The 27,126-nt window shown below is 37.7% G+C and overlaps 1 protein-coding gene across 1 annotated transcript in view; it reads right to left on the bottom strand.

Moving 5' to 3' along the window:
* Positions 1 to 5,126: 5,126 nt before the first annotated feature.
* LOC106516896 (guanine nucleotide exchange factor VAV3) overlaps positions 5,127 to 27,126 on the bottom strand; it is a 63,043-nt gene continuing 41,043 nt past the window's right edge. The window contains exons 20-28 of the mRNA XM_014007485.1: positions 24,344 to 24,474; positions 20,372 to 20,437; positions 20,090 to 20,124; positions 19,813 to 19,929; positions 14,484 to 14,571; positions 14,013 to 14,142; positions 9,464 to 9,517; positions 7,501 to 7,649; positions 5,127 to 5,688 (exon numbers count right to left, since the gene is read on the bottom strand). Of these exons, the coding sequence (XP_013862939.1) occupies positions 5,647 to 5,688; positions 7,501 to 7,649; positions 9,464 to 9,517; positions 14,013 to 14,142; positions 14,484 to 14,571; positions 19,813 to 19,929; positions 20,090 to 20,124; positions 20,372 to 20,437; positions 24,344 to 24,474 (812 nt within the window). The 3' untranslated portion in view covers positions 5,127 to 5,646. The remainder of the gene's footprint in view (positions 5,689 to 7,500; positions 7,650 to 9,463; positions 9,518 to 14,012; positions 14,143 to 14,483; positions 14,572 to 19,812; positions 19,930 to 20,089; positions 20,125 to 20,371; positions 20,438 to 24,343; positions 24,475 to 27,126) is intronic.

The following is a 27,126-nucleotide window of genomic DNA, read 5'->3' as shown; positions in this document are numbered from 1 at the left end:
TATGTGAGCGTCAAATAAAGCAGATACAGATTCATGATCCCAAATTACATATTTAGAGCTTTGAAAATATGATCCCCGGGCTGTGTAAATTGTCATTAAGGACAGGAAAGCGTAACCCATTAATTTGCGTTTATTCACCATTTTATATTTAGAAGACCCACTGCTGGCAAGCATCAAAGCGCACTCAGCACATGGAGCCATGAGTCAAAAGGAAGTAACTAGGGTAAGTCAGAGACAGAAAGATGAGAGACCAGCAGTCCTCTGAGGATTAGCTCGTTTATATCACTTTGATCTGTGAGATCTTAATTGCTGGGCAGCACTGATAGATTCCTCGTGAAGATTCAGCAGCACCACCTGATCACCGTGGAGGAGGGTCATCCCTGGCTCATCACTGCCCACCCCTCAAAGGCAAAGGTGGAGCAGGATCGTTTTTGCCCATGTAGTTCTGTGAAATGGCCACTAAAAAAATAAAAAATCTCATGAATCATTGCACAGAAGTGAATAAAACTCTAAGAATCAATGACTGGATGAACATCTACAACTGAGTAAGGTTTAGAGTCAGTTCTGTTCAAGATGGCCGCCACGGCTAATCATCCTTCTGTGAGTTGGATTTACACTTCAGATTTTATAATTCAGCTATAAAAAGCTTTGAATTGTCATGGCTTAAAGTGGACATATGTAAAATCTGTGTTTTTAGCCGGATTGTTTGGATTTAAAGATACAGCCTCAAAATGAGTTGATCCGAGACACACCTCAGAAAAGGGGTGAAAGAGGGGATGGTAAAGTTAAAAAGGAGGGATTCAGACTAAAGTATTGCAGTTCCACTTTACATTGATCCTAAATGAATGATTTCAAAATGAAAAATTATTTAAAAGCATGATCCATCTCCTTTAATGTAAACAATCCATGCCATTAATATGACTTAACTTGCAATCCTAAGTTCAAAAACTAAAAATATGTTCAAAATTGGCAACATGCTACACTTGATTTCTAACAGTAAATCTTGGATCAACAAATGACTTATTAACCGTTGAAATACCCAGTTATTAACTCTTCACCTGATGCAGGGTACGTCTGATCAGGTTAAGTCATTCACAATAAAATCACCTCAACATAACAACATAGTGGGAAGTAATATAAATAGACTGCTCCTTTCAGCTTTCAAGCAGCCTGCCCCTGCAGACTGAGACTGTGCCAAAGCAATAACCAATTCTGCAGGGACGTTGGCTGGTGTGGATATTAGAAAATAGCTGTGCACCATAGAAAGTAGCAGAAAGTACAAGCGATTCACAGCAGTGAGCCCTCCCATATGTATTTTAGTCAGCCTGGTGTGCCCGTCCTTTAGAAACAAGTGGAAACATTTAGACAGTCATAACGTGCCTTCATCCATATGATGGACAGACATAAAGCCACTAAGATGTATTTAAAGGGTGTAGTCATGTGGAACTGCCTAAACACCTGCTGGTACAAAGCTCCGCCTATTTACACNATTACCTCATCAAAAACATACCCAGAGTGTTGCTTTTGACTCCTTCATGCATGTTTGAGAAATCCTTGAATTTCCAGTGATAGCCATGTGGAGCTTCCTAAACTCTTGCTGGTACAAAGCACCGCCTGTTTGTACAAAGCTCCTCCCTGGAGCTCAGTCTACAGCCAAGCCCCTGCCCCACAGAGCACCCCTCCCCCCCAAAGCATTGTGAAGGTGTGCTGAACTGGGAGTGTCAGAAATGGTAGGAGGTTCTTAAAGAAACAGAGGCCAATTTCCAGGTGTATGATGCAAAATCGAATTTATTTTCACAACTGTAATTGAATTGAACTATGTGCCTGGAAAACACTTGTCCATTTTAATGATTTATAAATGACATCTGCAAGATGACCCTTTTACTCAGATTTTTTTAAACTGATGGCATACTAATATTTAAATGTCTTAACTGTAACACGATTAGGCAATAAATGAAGCTGATCAATGTGAATGTACACTTTAAAACAATGAAGCGTTACAATCTGTTTTAAATTATATAATTATAATTAAAGATTTCAATGGGTGAAAACATTAAACATATAAAGAACATGATGAGGGTGTGAGCCATAAAACTACACTGTTGTATAATAATCTAAAAAAAAATCACACATGCATGTGATGACATCTTGTCACAATTGTCCATCAAATAGTTCTTACAGATATTGTCCTCTTTTCTATTGCCAGGCAGCTATATGTTCCCTGAACACAGCACAGGACTCTGTAAATGCAGTGATTGATGGTCTCAAGTCAGCAGCTGAATATGAATCTAAGAGATAAAATCTTTTGGAGAGCCTTGCTCTTTTAGAGATGGATTTAGGGTATTTACTGTAAAGGAAAGCTTAGCCTTTTTTTTCTAAAATCATTGTGTAACCATTGTACAAAGATCCAGATGATGACTGGAGAAGACTGGTGTTAAGATCATTTAGACAGAGGAAAATGATGCAGGATCTGCTTTCTTTCCCTCTCCTCCTTCTCCACACAACTCGTGTTCTTTTCCCACACACTTTATCTATTCAATGCAAAACTTGGACACCCATTCCTCCCCTGTTTCTGTCCAACTTCTCTTTCATCTTTATGCCAAAGACCGGAGCAGGCAGGTTAAGGAGGGGGGAAGTATTAGAGGAGGCATTTTTTTTCTGTCTCTTTGTGACAAGGAGTTTTACTGTTAGAGCAGCAGAGTCCTCCCTCTGCTCAGTTTGGTCATTATAGTGGCTGCAGAGAATCATAGGGGAAAGTAAGCCTGAAGGGCCGTTGACATTGTGAGAATACTGATACTGTGAGGTTCCGATGCACAAGTGTATTCCTGTCTTAAAACATATAGTCCTGATACAAAAGATAAAAGAAACGTAATATAAGCAAATTTAAAAATCCCCTTCTGCAAGAAAAATTACATTTGAGAGCACTGCCTGACAAATAAACCTTGTTCACATAAGAACTTTTATGCAGTTTATCTTTCTCAGCATTTTTAAATGTGACTTAGAGGAGCTGTGCAGTGTCTAAAAACACAAGAAGCAACAAATGTTTTTGTTATCATGGAAACACAGCATTTTTCTATTAATGATGGTCACACTAACAAGGGTTCGAGGTGTTTTGCATCTTGTGCACAATTAACATTTTAAGTGTGCATCAGGGTCAGTTATTTAGATGAAGTCCTAATTTCTAATAAATAATGTTCACCCTTGCAATCATATTGTAACTATTTTAGTTTATATAATTTTAGTTCCACTCCATTTGTCTGAATGTTCTCAACTCTGCAGTTGTTTTTCAGTCAAAATATTTAGCTTATTCTGACTATAATNGGCTTTTATTCATTATATTTTGACAAATTGCAATTTTTGTTAACATTTTAATCAAAACAATATATTTGCCTATTTCTCCATATACAACTTTTAGACTTAAAGGCACAGTGTGTAGGATTTGTTGTTTTCAGCGACATCTAGTGGTTGAGTGGTTGAATCATCCTCCCTGATCCCCCCCCCCCCCCCAACTGACACTTCTGTGGGGGAAAAAAAGGCATCACTTGTAACATCATTGAAAACTCAGAGATGGAAAGGCAGGGCACCAAAGTTTTTAGAAAAATGTCAAGTTGAGGCATTTGAAATGTGAAAGAGAAAGAAACGGCCAAACATTTTGTTTCCGAGTAAACATATACACAGTGCTACAGGCCTCAACTCAAAATGGTAAAGAGAACATTTTATAAACAAATAGGAATTAATTATTGGTTTTTATTGCGAGACAATTTATGTATCCTTTTTCCAAGGACTGCACATCAGCATTTAATTTAAAATGGGTTTAAATCTAAATAAACATTTTTTGCAATTTTCCAATAAATGTTTGTTTGGTTCTTTTGTGATTTTAGCATTGAAAATGACCTGTAGAAACTTGTGTTCTTTAAATAAAACTAAGCAACTTTTTTGTAAAGGTATTGCTTACGTGACGTTTTTGATGCAAAGATGAAGAACGTTTGAGATGTTTCCCAAAAGTAATCAGATAGAGATTGAAAAGCAAATGCACTGTCAATGTCTGCTGAAAACTGGGAGAAATCCAAACCTGGTGTTTGTCTGTTAAAAGAAAACTTGGTTGCAAACTGTAGAGCGTACGGCATCAATATGCTTCAAATGAATGGAGGCAAAGACTGTTTTCGCTTTCAGCAAATCACATTAAAATAAGAACAAAGACTGAAATATGCCAACCTTCCTCCAACATAATTACTTTCACGTGTTTGACTCTGTTCAGTCATTTGAGACCTTCTGATTCATCAGAACATCAGGTCCAACACGGCTGTGATTTGGGATGTGACTAGTGCTTTAGCTATAGTAGAACATTTGTTTTAAAAAGGGGGGAAAAATAGTCAATTGAATTTCAAAAGTACTTTCAAAGTGTGCTTTTATTAAATATTGATTTTACACACATGGTTAGCGGGGTGTTAACGTTTGAAAGAAAAAGCGAATCGCCTAATGCCCGGTACCACCTTGCTCTACAGTGAACAGCTGTTACATCACCCTTGAGTCACTCATTCGGAAACTAAAAAGAGTTGAGGTAAACACAAAATCTGTGGAATGTAAAAGGGTTTTTTTGTGTTGGTTTTCACAAAATGCTAAAAAGATTAGTGAGGTACAGAGCAACTAATTAAACAACACACACCTCACATGCTTTTATTGCCTTTGTTACCTCTTTGATTGCTTTTGTGCATAAGTGTAATTAAAAAAAATACATTATTGCAAGTCATAGGTGAAGCAGATTTTTCTTTTTCTCTTCTTTTTATAGAGGCCCAGGCTTTAAGTGTTGGAACAATTGTCCACCTTTTTTTTTCCTGCATGTTCAAAACATGCTTGAGCAAGACACTGAAACCCCCTTTTCTCCAAGAGGCTGCAAGCACCTTGCAGCTCTGCCGTCAATGGTGTGAAAGTTTGTCTACAAATAAAAACAAGTTTTTGTAAAACTTGCAAAGGATAATAGTTTATGAAAGAACTGTAACACTGTTACCCATTTACCATAAAAATGAGTGAACGGGATGTGATAAATAAAACAGTCTGTAACGCTGTAGTAATAATAAAAACGTTTCCTTTTTTTTTTCCTAAAAGAAGCTTCAAATTGGATGAAATAAAGATTTATATTTGTCCAGTTTCTCAAGTTTTAAAAATCAGAAAGAAAAAAAAAAACAACTAAAGAGTTTTGGTGTTGCAGCTATAGTTGAAGCTCATTGGCGCTTGGATTTAGCGGCGTACCAGGTCAGCGCACAGTCAGCAGGATCTGAGCTTCAGGTGGATGACTGGGCCATCCCAAAGACAGTGGAGACAGGTTTTTCACCAACCAGTGGAGTCATCAATAATAACAGAAAGCTGAGTTGGAATCTAAAGGGCAGACAATACCACAGTGGGGTAAAATATGGCGTGACACTTCTGGAGTCTGTGTTGTGACAAGCTCCTCTCCCTCATGTGAGAGTCTGCCAGAGGCCAGGAGAAGGTTTTAAAGGGCACTGCCACCTCCTCTCCTGTCTGGTCCTCTGGGTTTCAGCCGAGTTTCATGTGACTCAGGGTACAGAGAGAGGTAGAGTTCTTTGACTTGTATTTGAGTTGGTTATCTCTAAACACGACTGGATGTGTCAGTTTTAGACAGCACAGTTAGTCCTCTTCATCCACGTAAGTTGAGGGAAACCAGCCCACCTGAAAGTAGGTAAAACAGAAAACAATTATTCAGAGAATGTTGGACATTTATGAACCTTTGCACAAAAAAGCCTCAACATTTTTGAATAGTCATACAAAGTAAAAAAAAAAAAAGCATTTCAGAAAATTTATTTGACAACTGCATCACGTAGCAAGACACCCTAGGCCCTCCCATCATAGAGTGGCCATCAAATTTTAAACTACTTTTAAATAAAAATTGTATTTTACCGAATATAGGTCAAACTGTTTTTCATAGTTTGGCTGGTCCTGGGACTTATAAGAAGAAATGACTTATCCGTGCTTTTTTCCTCTTCATGACTTTTGACTGATGTGTTTAGTTCTGACTGACATGAACCAAGAAATAAACATTGCACTCTGCAGTCATTAGAGGGCGCTCTAGGCTTGTGCCAACTTGTTTCTGCACCGATTTAAAAAACGTGAAACTTGTGAGGGACTGGCAAAAAGCAAAGGTTTCTCTTACTGCACTGAAGAAAATGAAGAAAGCTAATCGCGTGATGTGGACAGAGATTGGTGAACTTCCTGGTAACTTGCTTGTTTGGAAGCACTGGGCCTGGTCATGTTTGCATTAAGTAGAGAGCGACCTCACTGTAAGCATTGGTGGGGGTCAAAATCAAATGTGCAAATCGTTCTTTTATTTGCAACACAACAAAAATGGACCACACCAAACTAATGGCGAGAAGGCAGGATGACACTGAGGACAGTAAGCTAATAATGGTAGCTAAAGGTAGCTTGTTGTTGGTACCGTATCTTAGTATCTTGGTGGAGTTGTTTGATTGAACTTGTTTGGGAAAAAAAGTTACGGTACTAAACAATTTATGAACGATTACTTTTTATTTATTTATTTATTTATTTCATTTTTGTAATCTGTTATTTAAGGCTATTTGCCATCAGAAGCTGTGTTCTGTGTGGTGTTATTCCAGATTAAATGTCTGTTCTGATATAATTATTAAGGCGCAACTAATACTCAGAAGGAAATTCTATGTTTTTTCCGTCTTCATGACACATTTTATGTTTTTTGCGACTTACAATCTGAAGTAATAGCAGGTATGTATCCAGTTAGTGCTCGATACGTACGCACTGGGTGTGTATTATTTATTGCTACCTAAATATCATGGTCAGTCAAAACTAACCAAAAAAATGCAAATCGTTTCCACACACAGGCTATGTTGAACAATACTTTTAACTCAGAACGTAGTTCGATCAGTCAAACCTCAATCATTCAGAATTCCTGAAATATTCTGTAATATTTATCATCTCCCATTTCTTTGCAAGGGTGCAAATTTTAAAACAAAATGCTTAAAGTACCTGTGACATGCATATCCATGAAGTACAAAAAGTCAAAGAAAATACATTTTTATTCAAGAAATTTGGCATAATAATCATGATTTTACCCGTTATGTCATATAATTGGCATATTTTCTTTTGAATTTGGCTCAGCCAAAGTAAAATAGGAAGTGACATCAAAGGGGAACACTTTGAGAAACAAAATCTTATCTCTCTATGATAGTGATTAAAATAATCCAGAGAAACATCAGATTCTTCTCTACAGTTTGTGTTGTTAGCTGTTGTAGCAATGCTCTGTTCATATTCAGACATTCCACTTTGACATCACTTCCTGTTATTTCAAATGCAAATATCTCAACAACTGTTCATCTCAGCAGCATGAAATCATTTTTACCATTTATTATCAATGCTATTTTTCCAAAATTACATTCATATTTATTAGAAATATTTGATGTCACCGACACTTTAAGTTTCAAATAACAGTCTAAAGTGTTGAGATATGCTTACCTTGCCGTCACTTTCTCCCTTCCACCACCCGTTAGACATCTTGGTGTAGATTCTGATAACGTCTCCCTGCTGTAAAGAGATTTCCCGTGTATCTCTGGCGCAGAAGTCATAACGTGCTACTGCGACACCCACCTCTCTGGGAGAAAAGACTGAGACAGAGGAGGATATTATATTATCACTGGGATCTATTTACAAATGGTTTCCAAGACTTTTGGAGTGTCACAAAGAAGTATTCAGGAATGAAAATTAGCTGACAATTTTTCAACTGATTTACAGGTGTAGTGGAGTTCATAGATGAAATAAAAAAGAGCACTTATTTATTGTATTTGAAATGTGGTGACAATAAAATGCTAATACAAAAAGTTCACTTGAGTGCAACTTCAGGTCAAATGAACTTGGTTTAAACACATCTATTTTACAGAAATATGTCTGAGGTTTCTTTTTGTATGGATAATGGGTACAGTGCATGACACAAGAGCAGATTATAGGGCAGCAAAAAGCCTTGACTCATAGCTCTGAGTCATGGTGGGAAAGCAAATAAAAAGCGACAGAAATACAAGGAATAAAGTGATTAACCGGTAAGAAAGGAGAAATGTTCAGCAACCCAGCTCAAAGGGCCTGACGCACAGTGAACATACGAGGTCAGGGGTTATTGTGGTCATGTGCTGCAAGTTAATTCTGAAGTCAATCCACGCAATGTATTCTCACTTATCAGGCTGTACAAGATTATTCCTGCACATGTGGGTCAGAGCTCATATCATATGTGAACACAAGTGTGAAAAGGTTTGCTTACTTTATCTGTAAAATTACAGACGGCACAACTGTGAAGATATGCTGGATGAAAGGAACAGATTTCCACCCACAAGCACACAAAGCCACATTGTACCAAGACAAAAACTCAGGCCTACAGATACTATATAGCAGAATATACAGAGCATGAACATGCACACAAAACAGCAGAAACAAACAATACTCCCATTAGCCATGTTTCCATTCAATTGTAATGCAAATTTTAAAATGTCACAAAAAATATAGAAATATAAACCAGGCGTGTTTCCATTACATCTAGTGGTTTGGAGCGAATCAACCAGGTTTTGAAAACTGTAATTTCAACAAATGTTGATGTTATGCAATAATAAAAAGGAAGTAGAGGTTGCAAACCAGCTTCTCGGGACAACAGTGAGAAGTTTTCAGGGATGTGTTGATATCGGGCAATAGGCATTTTTACGTGCTGTCTGGAGACATAGAGAAATAAATGCAATTCTTATGAGAATATCCAGGAAGACGCGAACAGCTTAAACAGCTGATCAATGTGAAGTAAGCGTCAGAACTTATTCAACAAATGTGTTTGCATCTCCCCTTTTTACGCATTAACTCCTCAGAAAATCCAATAACCATCAAACAATTGTAAAAACTTTTGTTGTGAAATTTAACTTTTTTTGCTGTCCCTTTCAACAATTCTAATGCAAAATGTGCATAAAAAACAGTAATGAAAGAACAAAAATTAGAATAACTTCCCTATTGTTTATTTTTTTAAAAATTATTTGTTATTTTAAGATATTGCTAACTATTTCTGTGCACTATTTTCTGTTTTAGCTTATAAAACCACCAAAGTTTATGTTTTGCTTGTTTAGTTGAAATGTTGGTCTTGCGTTTGGATGTAAGCAATAGCTTTGCAGTTAATAGCCACTTGTTCGTTCCATACTCCTCCATTTATAAGCATTAAATTGAAAGAAACTCAATCTCATTTGACACAAATGATTATCATGTTAATATGGTTTTCAATGAGGTTATTCAAACATACAATGTAATTAATACAAGACAATAGGCACATCCCTGGATTACATGCTTTGACAAAGATGTTAAAAAAATAAAATAAAAACAAGACAGTTAACGTTTCAAACCCAGAGAAGTGAACACAGAGCAAAGGAGCAACAAAGAGTAAAACAATCTGCACCTGTACCTGACCAGAAAGGCGAGAAGGAAGGAGGAACAAAGCTGCAGCCGCCAGGAAGAACTACAGAGAAACATAGCGAGTGATAGGGGGAGCCGGGGTGGGTGTGAGGAGAGGGGAAGGAGGGGTTTCAGGCCATAGTGGGAGCAAAGAGAGAACACAAGCAAAGTAAACACAAGTTTGACAGGAAGAGAGGGTGTGTGAGAGGGTAAAGGAGAGAGAAAAGTTGTCAAAGTCAATAAACAAGAAAATACTGGCGGAGAACTGAACAATGAAACCATCAGACAAATTGTCATTTCACATCGCATTTGCACACTTCTTAACATTTAGTCCTCTTTTAATGCTAGTTTGAGTTTTCTTTTGCCACAAACGCATGTTTTCATACTTTCAGCTAGTTAAATTGTTCCTCAACATATATGTCAAAGTAGACACAGATTAATAATTATTGTAGCCACATTCCAGAACTGCCAAGCCTTTGAAAATAGTTTTAGTGTATGTCAATTTTCAGCAAATCTATGTATTGTATTGAGTTTCTAATTATTTAGTCTTTAACAAGTCTCTATGTGTTTTGATAACTTGGAAAAAGGTCTATAATCGTGTCTATCACAGTGTTCTATGGGTGGTACTTTGGGCTTTTGGGGTTTCAGGCCATCTAATATCTGTCCAGCTGAAGTGAGGCCTGGGTTCATTTTGTCAGTGCTGCTGGTAAGAAAGCACCAAGATTGCCGTTAGTCACTATTTCTATTTATAACTGTAACCTTTAGGTGAAGCCAAAGAACCAGAAGGTCTCTAGATTCTGAGACTGCAAATTGCAGCTTTTTGCAGATGATGTGGTCCTGCTGGCCTCATCAAGACCAGACCTCCAGCAGGCGCGCAAATAGTTTGCAGTCGAGTGTGAAGCAGCTGGAATAAAATTCAGCATCTCCAAATCCGAGGCCATGGTCCTCAACTCGAAAAGTGTTGATTGTCCCACTCAGGTTTGGGAATGAGTTGTTGTCCCAAGTGGAGGTGGAGTGGTGGGTTGGGCAGCTGTAACAAGCTGTTGTGGCAAAGATAGAGCTGTGTGTAGCAGTGACCCAAAGAATGAGATTGCAAATACAAGTGGCTGAAATGCACTTATTCCTCAGAGTAGCTAGGTTCATTCTTAAGGATAGAGTGAGGAGTTTGGCTTTTGGGGGCGGAGGTCAAATAGTCATTGAAACTTTGCATCTAATAGAGCCCATTGGGTGGGGGGTGTATGGTTGGATGGATGGATGGATGGATGGATGGATGGATGGATGGATGGATGGATGGATGGATGGATGGATGGATGGATGGATGGATGGATGGATGGATCTTCTGTTCACATAGTCATCAACTGGAGTTGCAAATGCAAATTTCTATTAAGAAATTCTTGACCATCCACATACTGTACGTTTGCCTACTTAGTGAAAATATATCAGCAGTTCAACCAACAAATCAACATTACTACCTTGTTCAGTGTCAGCTGAAGTGAGCCAAAGCAACAGCAGGTGGGTAAGTGCAAGGAGGCCCTGACAAGGAGACGTCTCAGATTCCATATTATGAGTCAACAACCATCTCTGGACTCATGTGAAATGATTGAGCCAGCAGACTTTTACACTGAGCAAACAGCCTCTTCTGTTAACACAACAATATGGTTATATTCCTTCTTTTCTCCCTTACAGGCAGCAGCCAGTGCAGGGCAAGTGTCTGTCTAAACGCCATACAAACAACTGAAAAGCTTACGCAACACTGTGAAACAACTGCAAGTTGTACTTCAAGTCAATAACATTTAGACCTAATTGTTTTATAGACCTCTAAAAACTGTTTCTACAAATATTACATCATAAAACAAATAAAACAAACCTTAAAGGGGTGGGGTGGGGGGCAGAGTGGTTAGGGAAGTCTTCCTGGGTTCCATCCCCCCGTCCAGCTGTCTCAGTTTTTGTGCTTGGACAAGATACTTCACCCCTAAAGCTTCTGATGTGTGTCCCATCAGTGTATGAATGTGATTGGCACTGATTTGTCTCCAGGGAGGAGCTTAGTGTAAATGGGCGGAGCTTCGTACCATTAAACTTTTAGACAGCTCCACGTGGCTACCACAGGAGATTCAAGGATTTCTCAAACATGCACGTATGAGTCAAAGCAACACTCTGGGTGTGTTTTTGATAAGGGATTGACATTATAAACATGATATAAAGCTCAAAAAAGACCATTTAGCAAAATACCCCCACCCCTCTTAACTAGAGAATGATTTTTTTCTGACATATTAAAATTATCACTGCATTCCAAATAATGTCCTGTTTTGAGCATTCAGATGCATCCAGAATAAGAAGCCCACAGTCAGACTTAATTAAACATGTTTGTTGGAGATTTTCCAAGCACATTTCTCCTGATTTCTGATGGCTTTTCAGCAGCTTCTGCAGTTTGTGTACGTTCACACAGCCTTGCATTATTCTTTTTTTTTTCTTCGCAATGTGCTGCCTGTTTTGAGATTCAGCCCCTTTTCTTTTGCTGTTGCATGACATCTGTCTTTTCACAGAGGCTGTTTACCTGACAGAGAATACAATGCCCACACTAGTCTGTCTACGGGGGTGGACGACTTAAGGCAATATTAATCCATCCCAGAATGCACTGAGGCGATGGCAGGTCTGTCAAGGCTTCATGAGAAAATAAAAAAAGTTGTGCAATGAATGGCAGCAATGCACAAAAACACCTCTTACAGAGCTGCTTTGAAGACCGATGCGCTCAGAGACCAAATCCGCCAAAAGAAGCCGAGCGACGAAAACGCAGCAGAATTTTACATCCACACAGTAACAAAAGGCTAACTTTGACTTTGTTCCTGCGCTCATCTGCTCGCCTCGGCTGCTGGTTGTTTACTCATACATCTCTCTTAAAGTTAAGACAGTTTACCTCCAGCTGCTTCATGCTTTTCCAGATCAGACTGTATTCGCAAACTTTTTTTTTTCTCCCCTCCATTTTTGTGGAAAAAGTCATGCTCCCTCAGTTGGACCGGGGGTATTCCCTCAGGTGTGTGTCAGCAGACGGCTGTCACACATCTTATTTATTTATTTATTTTGCTGCAGCCAGCCCAAGTGGAATGTCATGTCCTGTCAGTAAGATTGTGAAGCCATCTCAGAGCTAAGCAGAGTGTGGAGTGTGATGTTTTGAAGTAGCGGGCTCCTGGTGGTTGCCTGAGGCGCTGAGCCCTAACTGGGACCTCCCTGCCAAGCCCGTTGAGCTGCCGAGGCTCTGTTTTTTTTTTCTCTCTCAGTCACAGTGTTTTCGATTTTCTCTATCGTCTCATATGCCATGTCATGTTATTGTTTATTTTTTTGTGTGTGTGTTTTTGTAGCCGTTTAAGCTGTTTAACATGCAGCGAGGAATTGCTTTAGGAAATGCAATAACTTAAGGAACAAACACTGCTTACATCGTCAAAGAACTAGTGCTTTATCATGTTTGTTTCATAAAACATAACAAAAAGCATGTGTTTGAATAAAAATCTTATGATTTTCTCTGCCTACTAGGCATTATATAATATCAAACTTATTGGCGTGTGTAATTTTTTTTATGCAGGATATTAATTTACCTGGCACCTTATGCTTTAGTGTAAAGCCAAATTATTATATTTTTTTGTTTTGAAGAACATTTAGCAGTGCTGAACAGCAAGTACTGCTACGTTTGTTTCATTGTCAAACACAGTTAATATTCTAAAAAGATAAGTGTTTTTTGTATTCATTACCATTTAAAGGAGTCCTGTGAAACAAATCAACCTGCTGGTGTCCATCCTGTGTTATTATACTGTATGAGGTCACTGTGACAAACAAAGCATGTGTGAGCTGTTTCTGGTCCACATAACCTGACTGGCAGCTCGTCACACTTGGTCAGGAGCTACTGGCCTCATTTTTTTTCATTGGATTAAATCTGCATTTTGCCACAAATATATATATATATATATATATATATTTTTTTTCTTTTTAAATGAAGATTTAATATACAAACTAGATTTAGAAATCTGCATTTAGCAAAAATTATTAAGAATAATAAATATTGAAATGAAGCTAAAGGAAGTGCTTTGACTTTGTGTGTGCATGTGATAAGTTGTTCCATAAATCAAAGCTATAGCTGTTTATTTTGACAGTTTGTAGATTTTGCATTATGGAGTGTGAAGAACAAAGGCCTTCCTTGTTCAATAAAATCTAACTGCTGTGCATAACTGAATAGACTGACTCACCAATTGTTTCTCACTTCATATTACTTCCATTGTTTCTAAGTGATGACTTGAAATGCTATAATTGCTTACCACTGGCTATTCCTGTTATACCCAGCTGGCAGGCATTATGGCATTTCAAAGGGGGAAAATGTATTTTTTATCTGATATGTTTTCACAGCAAAAAGCCACAAAAGCTAGTCTTTGAAACAGGTCAAAACAAATTCCTTGCTAAGAATGTCTTTCAGATATAAACCAGCTCAAGATATGATCTGAGCCTGTAGTGTTTCCACCTGTCAGGCAGATAGTGTCAGGAAAGGAACCTGGATGTTTGTGAAGCAGACTCACCACTGCCAACCTTGGTAATGGCCTTAGGCATGTTTCCATTGGACAGTTCTCTGTAGGGAACCTGCAGAGTGGTGTCAAGACTGCTGAAACCCTCCTTCAGAGAGTGCTGTTTATAGTACTCCACCAAGTCCTGTGTCAAATCAGCATAAGAAGACAAAACACAAAGTTAACACCTCACATCACTAAGCTTGCTAGCTTGAAATGTGTACAAAAAAATGGAAAATAATGCAAATAAGCATGGGAATGTTATTTAGCAAACTGTTAGTTTGATCTTAGTACAAGATGAGTCTGTACTGAAAATGTATTCATGTGCAAAACAAATCAACCATTTAATATTCGTCGATTAGTTCTAAAAATTCAATAAATATAATAGAGAAATTAGAAGTAATGTTGAAACAGTCTAACTCATTAATCCAGCTGCAGTATGTAGGGCAAAGAAAAAAAAAATCCATTCAAAGTCAAACCCTTTACCAGCACAGTCTTGAACAGCCGACTCTCCGCAATGTAAAAGCACCCATCCTTGGTCAGAATCTTAATGTGCTTGACTTTATCGTTGAACCTGTGGAGGGTGAATAAGACATGGACTACTAATCAACCATACATGCTTTCACATCAATCTGGTATCTGTGGTGAACTGTCAGAGAGGTCGGCCTGAGCTGACAGCTAATTGTTGTCCTGAGACGAGCAACTCTGTTTGGGAAAAAAAGGAAAAACGCCTGATTTTCTTGTGTGTGAGTCCCACACTTATTATTCAATCAAATAATCTCACAAACTCATTTCTTACAGTAGTTTGAAGTAACAAACTGATGTGTTTTTTGTAAATTATTGATTTTTTATATTACAATTTTACTTCCTGATGCTATTTATACGTATACCTATTATTGTTTTATGCAATCAACAAGATTTCTTTTGTACATCTTTTGTGAGTGGCTACCCTCCAATAACTGAACATTTAAAAAAATAAATCATATATATATATATATATATATATATATATATATATATTTTATATTATATATATATATATATATATATATTATATATATATATATATATATATACTTTATATACATAACAAGATTTGTTGCATATGCACTACATTTGCAACAACCATTTGATTTTTTTTTTCTTTAGTTGATGTGTCACGTTTTGACATAAGCTTTTTAGCAGTGACCAGTCACAGTATTTTTTCTTAAAGGCACAGTGTGTAGCATTTGTTGTTTTCAGCGACATCTAGTAGTTGAGTGGTTGAATCATCCTCCCTGGTCCTCCCCCCACCCCCACCCCCCGCTTCCAAATGCAAAGGAGTTGCTACGGTGTCTCTCAGGTGTCAAAAACCTTTGATAATTCCAACCGCGATGTCTACCAGCAGCTTCAGGGCTAGTGATGTTTCAAGTGGTAAGATTATGAGCTTTAATAAGTAAAATTATCCCAGCTRCAATGACAGACAACAAATATTACATTTATAGTATTACAACTAAAACCGTTTTTGACGCCGCCACCGCAGTTTGTCCTTCATGAGCCCTCGTAGACAAGATGGCGGTGCAAGATGGCGGCTGCCTGTAGTGGCGACCCGCGACCATGGAGATATAAACAGCTTTTTATAAGGTAAAAGTAATAAAACAAGGTCTTTGTCTGCAATGATTAGACATGTTTTTATTATTGTCATTAGTGATTATCTCAATTTTGGCTAAAAGAATTGACAAAATCCTACACACTGTGCCTTTAAGATGGGTCAAAACATAGTTTGTTGCCTGGTGTTTTAACAAAAAAAATGGTGCCACAATTAAACTCATTTAATCTGCATGTATTCAAATACAGAAGGTGGCACAAGAGCATTAGGTAGACTTCTGTATGCACCATCCTACTCTGGCAAGTACAATCCATCCATTCATCCATAATCTTTTAGCCGCTGCTTCCTTTTGGGGTCACTGGTTCCCAGCATTCACAGTGAGAGGGGTGGGGTACACCCTAGACAGGCCACAAAGAGACACATGGAGCAATTTATTGTTACCATTTAGCCTAACAGTCATGTTTTTGGTCTGTGGGAGGAAACTGAAGTGCCCGGAGAAAGCCCACATATGCACAGTGAGAAAAATCAAACTCTACCCAGAAAGATCCCTGGCTGGGATTCGATCCGGCAACCTTCTTGCTGAGAGGCAACTGCTCTACCAGCTGAGCCGATGCAGTTACTAATATGTGAAAAAGTTTACTCTTTTTTAACAAACATTTTATTAAAAAAGCGAATAAGATTTCTAATGAATGATTTGGATTTATGTGTGAGCAAGGTGTAAATAAATATCGCAGCTAATCATGTTAACTTCCTGTTTTGCAGAGTCACGCAAGAGTTAAAAATCGGGGTGTATAAAAGCTAATTACTGTGGCTATTAACTTTGAAATTGTTTAGAGTGAACTCTGGGTATACATAGTATCCCCTCAATCACTTAAGTATCTAGAGGACAGTAGTGAATATAACTCATCACCCATGTGATGATGTCCAAGTTGGACTGGAGACAGATGGGCACTGTAAATCTCCCAGTGCACTGCATAAAAGATGAGAAGAATACAGTCATGTTGCAAATTTCCTAATACATTATGAATATATGTGCAGTAATACATTATTGATGTGTGCTGAGTTATAAGCAGTGCAATGCATAGACACAGATTAGGCTTGTTTCAGGATGTTTTTTCTTTAATCCTACATGATCCCGAGGCTGCACATCCATACAAACACATACAAACTGACCGCTTGTCGCGTTTGACATTAAACAGTTCTAGTTGATTAGTAGGAGCTCTCTATATAAAGCTCCATTATCTCAAACAACCATCCTGATAGGGATCTTAAGCACTGAGACAGGCAATTAGGATTGGAGTGTTCAGACACTGGCCCCGTAGATCAAAGCTCTGAATGAGTAACGGTATGAGACCACCGAAATAAATAGGCTGGAATGGTGTGTCACCGGCTAAACAGTCTTAACACGAAACACTATTTCAGAGTGTTCCCTCCATCGCTATAATCTGTTGCAAACACCATGCCAGATCAGAGGGACTCAATAGGCCTTTCTCTTTTTAAAGACTGAACAAGCTTTGATGTAGCCCGGAAGATATTCACTAGTTAAATAGACAAAGTTGTTTTTAAAAAGAAGGATAAGGCAGCACTTAACTCGTAGATATCACCGCCATTTATTGGAGCTCTATGGAGAGTACGCGATGTCTACAACTGGGTTTCTAGCACTCCTATGATATGCATTACAGACTATAACCAAATAATTTGATAAAAGTCTATCAAGCACTCCTTGGATATGTGCCAGAGACACAGACAATAGATAATAAAACAGTTCATTTAGTTTTACTTCATCTTCATCTTAATGTTACAGTTACTAGAAATGTGTGAACGGAGACATCCATAAAGCATTTTAATTTAAATTGGTTTCTTTCTAGGTTTACATAAGTAAGATTTATAAAGAGTAAATGGGGGTATTCTTTATGTGAATTATAAAGACATGTCTTCACACTTCGATCTAAAAGCTTACCATGCAAATACTTGTGTGTTCCATGCAAAGTGCAATGATAAAACTCTTATCAGAAATTCATCTTATGGTCAAGTAAGTTGGAATACATTAAATTATCAATATTAAATAGCAATTAGTCTGAAGGAAATTTTGTAACTCATTGACTAAATGTTAGATCCAGTATTGTATTTTTATACTTTCTGATGTGGTTTAAAACAAAGAATGAGAGTTGGTGTGTCTTATCGATGTGTCCTTTCTGTCTTCATAAACAAATGTTGGTTAAGTTCTACATCTCACATAAAAGGTAACACCTCCAGGAGTGTAACCAGGAAGAGATGTGTTAAAAGGTTGAATCATCATATAGGAAAGAGTTTTTTTTGTTACTTCTTGTGTGCAATCTCTGTCTTAGAGCAGCCTGGGATAGTCGGGTTCTGTTTTTATATCTAGATAAGACAAAGGTCATTTTACTCTGAGGGCTGCTGACTATGTGCTGCTGGAGCTGATCGGAGTGAGAGATGAATAAAGTTTTTAGAAGAGATTCAACTGGTTGTCTACTACATTATTCAGACTTCGACTTATTGATTATGAATTCCCTTCAAGTCGATATTTCTAATATTTTTTAGTGGCAATAGTGACGTTCAAAGAATTCAACATTTTATGCACTGCTTTACATGTGAATCAATATTTGAACCAATGAGCATCATTAACTTTAACACTGAGCAAATACCATACTCATAACGGGTGTAGAAAGAAATCTATCAAACAAAATATACTTGACTCTTTGCTCAATATACTTTTTTTTGCATAATTGGTTTTTCATTTTTTTCAGCACATCTGCTTGGGTTGGTTCAGATGTGAGTACCAAGAGACCAAGTCAACAGTTTCATTTTTGAAGGATGGCACGGTACTTTATCCTGCTGAAAGAGGCCCCTGCCATCTGGGAATAATGCTGCTGTAACTGAGAGAACATGGGCTGTGATAATGTTTAGGTGTGACCTATGTGTCAAAATAGCACCAAATAAATCCCAGGACGCAGGATTTCCCCAGCTCAGACCACCAATACAGTCTCCTGCAGCTGTCTTTTCACTAGCTCTCTACACGGTGTAAAAGAAAAAATGATTCATCCGATCTATTTTCCATCGCTCAATCCAGTTCTGAGGCTCACATGTCCAATACAAGCACTTTCAGCGATGGATAAGGCTCAGCATGAACACCCTGGCTGGTATGCAGCTTACAGGCCCGATAAGCATCAAGCTGCGGCACGCTGTGTGATCTGACACCTTCCTATCAGAGCCAATATAAAGGTTTTGAGCAGTTTAATGGCTCTTTAATGGGAACCACAGGATCTGACCAGCTTCACTCCTTACACACATCAATGAACCTTGGGCACCAATAATGACCCTGTAGTTGGTTCACTGATTACTCTGCCTTAGATCACGTTTGGCAAGTAAAAACAACTGCATCAACTCAAAAGACATTCTGTTTAACAAAAGCTTTTTGTTTGGTTTTCCTCAGGAGCAGGTTTTGTGCTCATCAATATTTAGAGATTCTACATAGTTTGGATTCAGACAAAAACCTAAAAAACACTTAAAGCTTGTGAATATATTTTAAAACTAAATAAACTTTTTTTCTCACAATATTTCACTCGAAATTTAAGCAAATGTGCCTTTTTAGTTCACCTCTTCTTTATTTTATAATAACTACCTGGTTTTTTGTTGAAATAAACAAATCACCACACAATCTGCTTTAGCTTCTAGATCAGGACTATTCAACTGGTGGCCCGCGGGCCACATCTGGCCCGTGTGTGACTTCTATCTGGCCTGGCAATGACTCCCCCACTGCCCCCACGCAATCTAATACAAAAATGAATTTTAAATCAATTGCAGATTTGATATTCAATGCAACAAAATAAAAAAGTTGAAAATGTAAGTTATAATACTTGTTCTGTTACATACAGTGTTTCACCTTCACAGTCTCCCTCCTGAGCTGTTGTCTTTGAGCAACTGTGCTCCCTTAAGCAATTTAGTTGAATAGGTCTAGATTTATGGAAGTACATATGAGCTATATACCGTACTTTCAGATAAACTGTTGTACTGAGTGGATATTTTCAGGCTGACACTTCTTAAATTACCACCTGCTTGTCTCTTGCTTCTCATAAGAAAGTGATTTTGCCAATAAGATTGAGATTGTGGTGGATTTTTTTTTCAAACATTTCTGATAAAAAAAAAGCAGAACTGAATGAGATTTGTGATTGAAATAAACAGATAGAAAGTCATCATGTCACTCACTTTATACTGATGGCATATTCGTTGCACTCTTTACTCCTGTGTCGAACGAGATATGTGCCGTTTTCTCTGTCCAGGAGCTCCACCTCAGCTTGGTATCTCTCCATTGGCCCTGCAAACCTGAACCATCAATAAACAACTACTGCACTTACACTGCAATCAATCATTCTGAATATGAAGATGAGAGCAGTCAATATAGTCGACAATACGGTGTTAGAACACATTCTGCTCGACACAAACGCCATCTTTTTTCTTTCTTTCTTTTTTTTCTGCCACTTACCAGAGCTGTGCAGAATAATCGACAGGTTTTGGAACCTGGCAGAGAAAAGAATTGTGGTTATTTTGTGTTTTTAAACAGTCAATACAGAGGGTGGAGGTCATTAGTGGTAATGTGATATTCAAGCCATATCTAATGGCTAAAACAAGTCTCTACCAGTGAAGAAAAAGCAATTCCAAGCACTACATCTCTTTGGCAAGACATCAATAGTAGCCATTATCTGCTGAATGCACCGTAATCACACTAAATTTTGTCTTATTGATTTGAATAACCATGAACACTTACACATGGGCAAGGCCTCACAGCGTCACTTGGAAAGAAGCCAGTCTTGCTTGTCGCCACGACTTTGCCCTGCGAAGGGAACCGCGTGTTAATCGCATTATATTTGTCTGGGTGCAGCCACGCTTCTGCCTCCCTGCCTTCTCCTCCTTTTCTCCTTCCCCCCCACTCCCACTCTTGCTTCAGTAAATCCTCAGCAATTAGCACACAACAAGCAGTGCATCTAAATTGCAGCCCAAGTTAATTACGGTTCAAACTCTGCCGGCAGTTAAATTTGTACTGCATCAAAACAAGGGGCCCCGTTTAACACTAAATAATGAATCTTATTCTGGTCTTTTAATATCCAAACAGTGTGAGCTCCGGCTCACGCTAAAGTCGCACAAGTGCTTTTGAGGAAACCTGCCTGAAGCGTTGACAGGCTTTATATGTAAATTAATCTTTAAAGAAGCACGTAAAAGGCAAACTTTAGTCTCTATCTAAATAAACCAAATTCGTAAAACCAGTCACTCTAGTGTGAATATAAAGTAGCTTTTAGTTTAACTTAGCATAGATTTAATTTACCATTGTTTAGGCAGGAAAAAATATATATCTAGCTTGACATGTGAGGTTACAACTTTGAGTTCGAGTTCAATTTGAAATCTGAGTGAACCTGAGAAAATGAGAAGCGTTGAGGGCAAGGGAAACTCTTCGTTCAGCTTCCTGCCCTGTTTGTGTTTTTTCTCCTCGCTCCCTCTTTATTAGAGTATAAAATGCTTTTTGGAGCCATGCACTGCACTGGCAGTAACTAGATTGGAAAGCGAATCTTAACCCATCTCTATGATTCATTCTGTGTAATAACATTTCATCAAAGGTTTTTAGAGAGCCCTTCTCTATTTGTTATGCTTTCGATAAGCGTATGATAAAGATTAAACTTATTACTCTGTTGGCATAAACAGGCAGCAGCCAGAGGATCAAATGAAATTACAGTGATTGATTGTATTGTTCTGCCAGGGGGATGGGGGATAATTGCCTTCTGGGTAACAGGGGATATGAATTCTCACTGTTCTGTAATTCCATCCTCTGGCGCCACCGGGGACGCAGAAGATTAAAGGCACCCTGTGGACTTTTCATTGTAAACAAACAAGGTTCTGTTAAGATTCAGTGTTTTTTCCCCAAATCATATTGTGTGTAACTATGAGACCTCTCAAACTTGTTGAACTGAAGCCATTTAGTGCAGGCTCTGAAACTATTTTCTTTAATTCAAATTCTTCTTTGTCTTTTTTATTAGTATATATAATATTTACAGCTGATTACTGCCACCAGAAGTTTATATGTGACACTGTAACCAGCAGAAAATATTAAAACAATCAAAACTTTGAGGCAAAGAAATTAAGCTGTAAAAATTAAGTTATTAAACGTTAGTTGTTCATCTAAGCGGATGCTCTTTAATGCTTTTTTTATGTCCTTGTATACATGTCCTTTTTAATTTATCTTGTTCCTGATTTGAATTTACTTCGACACCAACTTTATAAAGTACAAATTTGAAAATCTATAAGAACAGACCTGGGCGAGAACACCTCATATTTGGGAACAGTGAAGTTGATGTGATTTGAAGAGGTTAGTATTATTTATTGTGTGAATGCTTCATCGCATTTGCATTAATGAAATTATCTGTTTTTCTATTCCATTCATTTTTTTGCGCATATCTTGTTCTGCAATTTTTGTGCAATTTCAACAATGCAATGACTTTTGGTATTTCAGAAATTTATACTTTTTTCCGAAATTTAGTCTTTTCAGCCATTCTTTTCTGAATAAAAATGAATGGACATCCATAAAACCCTTCAAAATGTTTATAAATTTTTACTGCACTTTTCAATTTAGTTCTGTTTTTTGTTGTTGCTTTTTTACATCTTTGTGCTAAATGTCAGCTTCTTTCAGCTTATTTTTTGCTAATTTTAGATATTTTTCTGCTTTTTACAGTTATCTTTCTGCTGTTTTCAGCTACTCTTCCGATTAAAACTTTTTGTACTTCTATCAGCTTATTTAAGCTAATTTAAGCTGTTTTTTTATTTTTCAACTAATTTCATCTTCTTACTGCTTAATTCAGCAAATGTGTTCTATCTATTTCTTTGTGCTTTATTCTGCTTTTTCAGCTACTTTATAGCTACTTTTATGCTACTTTTAGCTTTTTTACAGCTAACTTCACTTTTTTGGATAACTTCAGCTTCTTACTGCTTAATTCAGCATCTGCGTTCTATTTTGTTGTGCTATATTCAGCTTTTTCAGTTATGTCACAGCTGCTTGTCTACTAATTTCAGCTTTGTTTTACTGCTAAATTCAGTTTTTTGTGATAATTTCAGCTTCTTACTGCTGAATTTAGCAAACATATTCTTTCTAAATCGTTGTGCTAGATTCAACTTTTTCAGCTACTTCTTTTCTGTTACTTATAACTTTTTTTACAACAAATTGGAAAATTTTTGTATTTTTTTCTTGCAAAAACAAATTGTCAACATTAAGCATTCAAGATGCACTTTCACAGAAAATGCTAATTAGTTAACATTATGTTTCGGTGGTTTTTGCCGTTACTTAAAGTTTGTTGTGTAGCCTTCTTTGGCTGCTATAGAGTTAAGCGATGTTAAAGAGCTAAAAAATATATATGCAAATGCTAATAGCGCTATCGAAAAACTGACATAACTATGCAACTCTGTCAGTTTTTTCTCTGTTGTTTCTGAATGTTATACTATATTCTTGTGAAAAAAATTGTTCTGCTTATTTTGTATAAATTAAAATACATGATTGAAAAGTACACTGGCTGACCTAAAGACTTAAACTTCAACATTTTTACTGCTTCAGCAAATATTCATACTTCCAAAAGATATTTAAGATGTGCTTTTATATCAACACTCCCTCCACACACAGCTTTAATTGAGCCCTAGTGGAACAAGCAGTGCAAACAATGTGGGAATATGTTTATCAAAACACCGCTCTACCCCTAGCTTTTTAGTTAAGCTGTTTACAGTATCATTATGCAGCAGGCACGGATACACAAATGTGTGTCATCACATTATTACTCAGACTATTCCCTTCCAGTATGGATTGTTACCATGGCAGAAAACAATACACTGGCAATGGGGCTGGGCCGTGACATTCTGGTAGCCATTCAACCAGCCTACATGAACTCTCCGGGCGTCCATGTCCTCACCCTCCACCTTGTGCTATGTCACGACAGAGAGAAACATGGAGCGACGGAAAATTGGGCTAACTGCCCACTCCCAGCCACGCCGTTGGCAAAGACCGCAGTCTGATTGGAGCAGCACCAGAAGGAGGATGAGGCTTTAATGCCACCATAAAGTAGAGTTAGAAACAGCAAGGCAGGCTCCTGGAAGACCCCAGATAACGGTATCCTTTCAAAAATAGATAAGGTCAAACACCCCAATGTCGTGAGAGGGTTGCTAAATGTGCCAGGACATGAGGTTGCGCACCACCATTAAAGCAGCCACCAGGGGCTAAAGTGTTTTGTGTTTTATTGTTTCGCTGTGGCACGCCATTAATCAACTGAAGCCACTAATTGTTTAGATCATCTTATGTTGGCTCGGATTCAAAGTAAAGAGTGAAGGACAGGTCGGCTATCCCATCTGAAATGCAACTAGGGTCCAGTGAAGTTAATACAAATCTTCTAACTGTGGTTGACCTCATTGCCATATATTGTAGCTCATCTTGACAGCAGACAGAATGTGATGAACAACCACAGGCCAGTTTGCAGTTTATCTTAGAAAAAAAAACGTCATCACAGAGAGATAAATTGCTGACGTCACTGTACTGGGGGCTTTTAAACATGTTTCCCTGGTCACTATTTGGGAGGGGAGGCAGTTGACTAAAGATAATTTGATTCAGCAAAGATTTTGCGTGTATCTCACTAACCAGGTGAGCGCTGACGTGTCGTGTTTTAACAAGTCACAGATGTGGACATAAAACAAAAATGAGCAGAAAGGCACACACCTGCCACCAGGAGCTTTGCAGGTCAGCAAACATCAACTCGATGACATCTCCCGCATGAATGCTCAGCGGAGGCCCGCACTGGGGGTTGGGGATACCACTGTAGTCTCTGATCACTATCATCTTTGGTAAACCTGGCACACAGGGAACACAAACATATTCAACATTTTTTGCATTTACCTCTGAGTTTTATTCAGAAAATAAGGCATAATTTGGACAATAGATGAAAAAATTGTAAGTTTTCACTTTAAAATAAACCAAACCAAAGAAACTTTGCTAATTATGAGAGGCCAGGTTTAAAATAAAATGTTCAAACATGTTTCAAACACATTTTCATTACGAGTGACTTTCTGAGTGTAAAATCCTTCTTAGAATTTCCCACTAACACTTTAGTATTATTTAGCTCACTGTTCTTACATTTAGCTAATTTTATTAAGTTTGGATATTAACTGTTATGTCTAAATGTTAAACCCTACATGCAAATCTTAAAGAAAAGTAAAATCTTAAATGTCTTGACTAATAGTTAAAGCTTACATTGAGGTATTTCAAAATAGAACACAGCCGTCGCTACGCTTTGTTTGCTCTTGTTATGACATCATCATCCTGTGACAAAGGCAACCGCTAATGCTGCTAACACTGCTAAAATTTCTTTACAAGACATCAACCTTGAGACTTGTATCTGAGCTGCACTTCAAACTGCCGGACCACAGGTACCATCTATTATTTTCAATGAACTCATTTTGAATTTAAATTTTAAATGCTATCTTTAGCAGCATTATTAGCATTAGCAATGTTAGCAGATGCTTGTGTCGCAGGATGACGACACTGGAACAAAGACCAAAAGCAAAGGCTGCTGCCATATTTAAGATTTTTGTTTTTTTCATATTTAGATTTAGAATTCAGTTTTTAGACACTGACATTAAAAGTTAACATTTAGTTAAAAATAGCAAAATATAAGAACAGCAATAAATAGCAATAAAAATATCAGTGGAAATTAAATTTTTGACTAGAATTTAATAAGTGAGCTAAATAATGAAAATGTGTCATTGACATTTTTGAACACCCATAGCTAATGAGATCAAAATGTGTAAAAGCAAAATAGGTGAAAATAAATATGAGAGAACTGGGCCATGCAAGTTAGAATATGACTGAAATAAAACACTTAAAGTATTTTTCAAAAGCGGTAAAGACAGGCCTTTAGCCCAAGACATCAGGTAAAAAAAGGAGAAGAAAAAAAAACATTTTCCACCACCAGAGCAATTCATCCAATTATTATCTTTATAGATGGTCCTTCTAGTACAAAAAGGGCCACTTTTACAAAATAAGAACAATAAAAGCAATAAAAACAATAAAAGCTACTTTAAACCCCACCACCAATTGATATAGATATATCTGTTCGCACATCCACCCTCAGCCACCTCACTCCAACAGCACATTTGCTCCCCAACCCTAAATACGAAACCAGCAGACCAGCCCAAGAAACAAGATCAAGATGAACGAACACACAAACCTACATATACACAATAATACACACCTAAACCCACCCAGATTCGACAACAGGAGCAGAACTGGAGAGAAAGGGGGATTAGGAACAATGAATTTTGTGTCTCAATACACTTGGTATGAGTGATAGGTGGCACTAATATCACAGAGTACTGACACACCCCGGAGTATAGTCTTACATCCTACCAGCAAAGTGAAAAGTTAAACAACTGGAAGTCAGCAAAAGCAAGTTTTCCTAGAGGAAAATTGCTGTTTTAATCTAGTTTTCAGGGCTCTGAGCACCTGAAATATTTCAGTCCCTTTTTTCCCCCACAAAAAAAATGTTTGAATGCTATTTTACAGCAAGTTGAGCAGGAAATCTCATGTCTCCCCTGCTGATAAGTGTGTTTGCGAAAAAGTAAATATGGGGTAATGTAAAAAAAAAACTTGAAGTGGCTGACAGGACTAGAAATGTATGCTGTAAAAAATGTGGTCCATTTCACATTATAAATGAACAAAAATGGGGAAAAAATTAATCAGAGCTTAAACTTAACGTTTTATAATTAATGCTAATCACATGTGCAAAGAAAAATTTCCTATTAACGTTTATGTTATTGGCTTTATCACAATGGACACCTAGCACACACATAAATCTGCACTTGCTGGCAGTCTTTTCTGATTAAAACCTAAACCACCAAAGTGGCACCACCCCAAAAGCAGCAATTTACTATTACAGGAAATCCATCTCTTTGATTTCTGAACGGTGCAACACCAATCTTTCCTCAGCGTGGCAGACTAACACAGCCACGAGCATGAGGCTAAGGCTAAGACTAAACACACCTGCCAACTTAAAAGACACAGCCACTTATTCTCCCCTGACTCACATATCTGGCCTGCTGCAGACAGATCACCCTTCCAGCTCCCCTGCAAACCAGCCTGAAGAAATTATTAGCTGACTGTGACCTCAGATGAATGGAATCTCTCACATTCATGTTTTTAATAAGAACAATAAGCATGGCTGTCTTTCTCATAAACCCCTTATGGAAATTGATTTATCGCACAAAGGCTCGGCCCAGCAGTGGAGGCTGAGGCCCACAGATTGCTGGGAGAGCTTTCCTGCATTTCTTTCTCTGCATTGCTCCTGCACCGCTCTCATAATGATTCCACCCACTTCAATTCATCTCAGTGCCATCGAGAGTTTAGAAATCATGGCATGAGGTGAGAAAAGCAGCTTTTTACACATTCGTATTTGTGTGTATATACATGTATATACATACTGTGTATATATATATATATATATATAT

The sequence above is a fragment of the Austrofundulus limnaeus genome, unplaced genomic scaffold (genome assembly GCF_001266775.1).
Source record: "Austrofundulus limnaeus strain Quisiro unplaced genomic scaffold, Austrofundulus_limnaeus-1.0 Scaffold42, whole genome shotgun sequence".
Classification (NCBI taxonomy): Eukaryota; Metazoa; Chordata; class Actinopteri; order Cyprinodontiformes; family Rivulidae; genus Austrofundulus; species Austrofundulus limnaeus.
The sequence above is the reverse complement of the archived record's forward strand: the minus strand, read 5'-3'. Positions and strand labels throughout refer to the sequence as shown.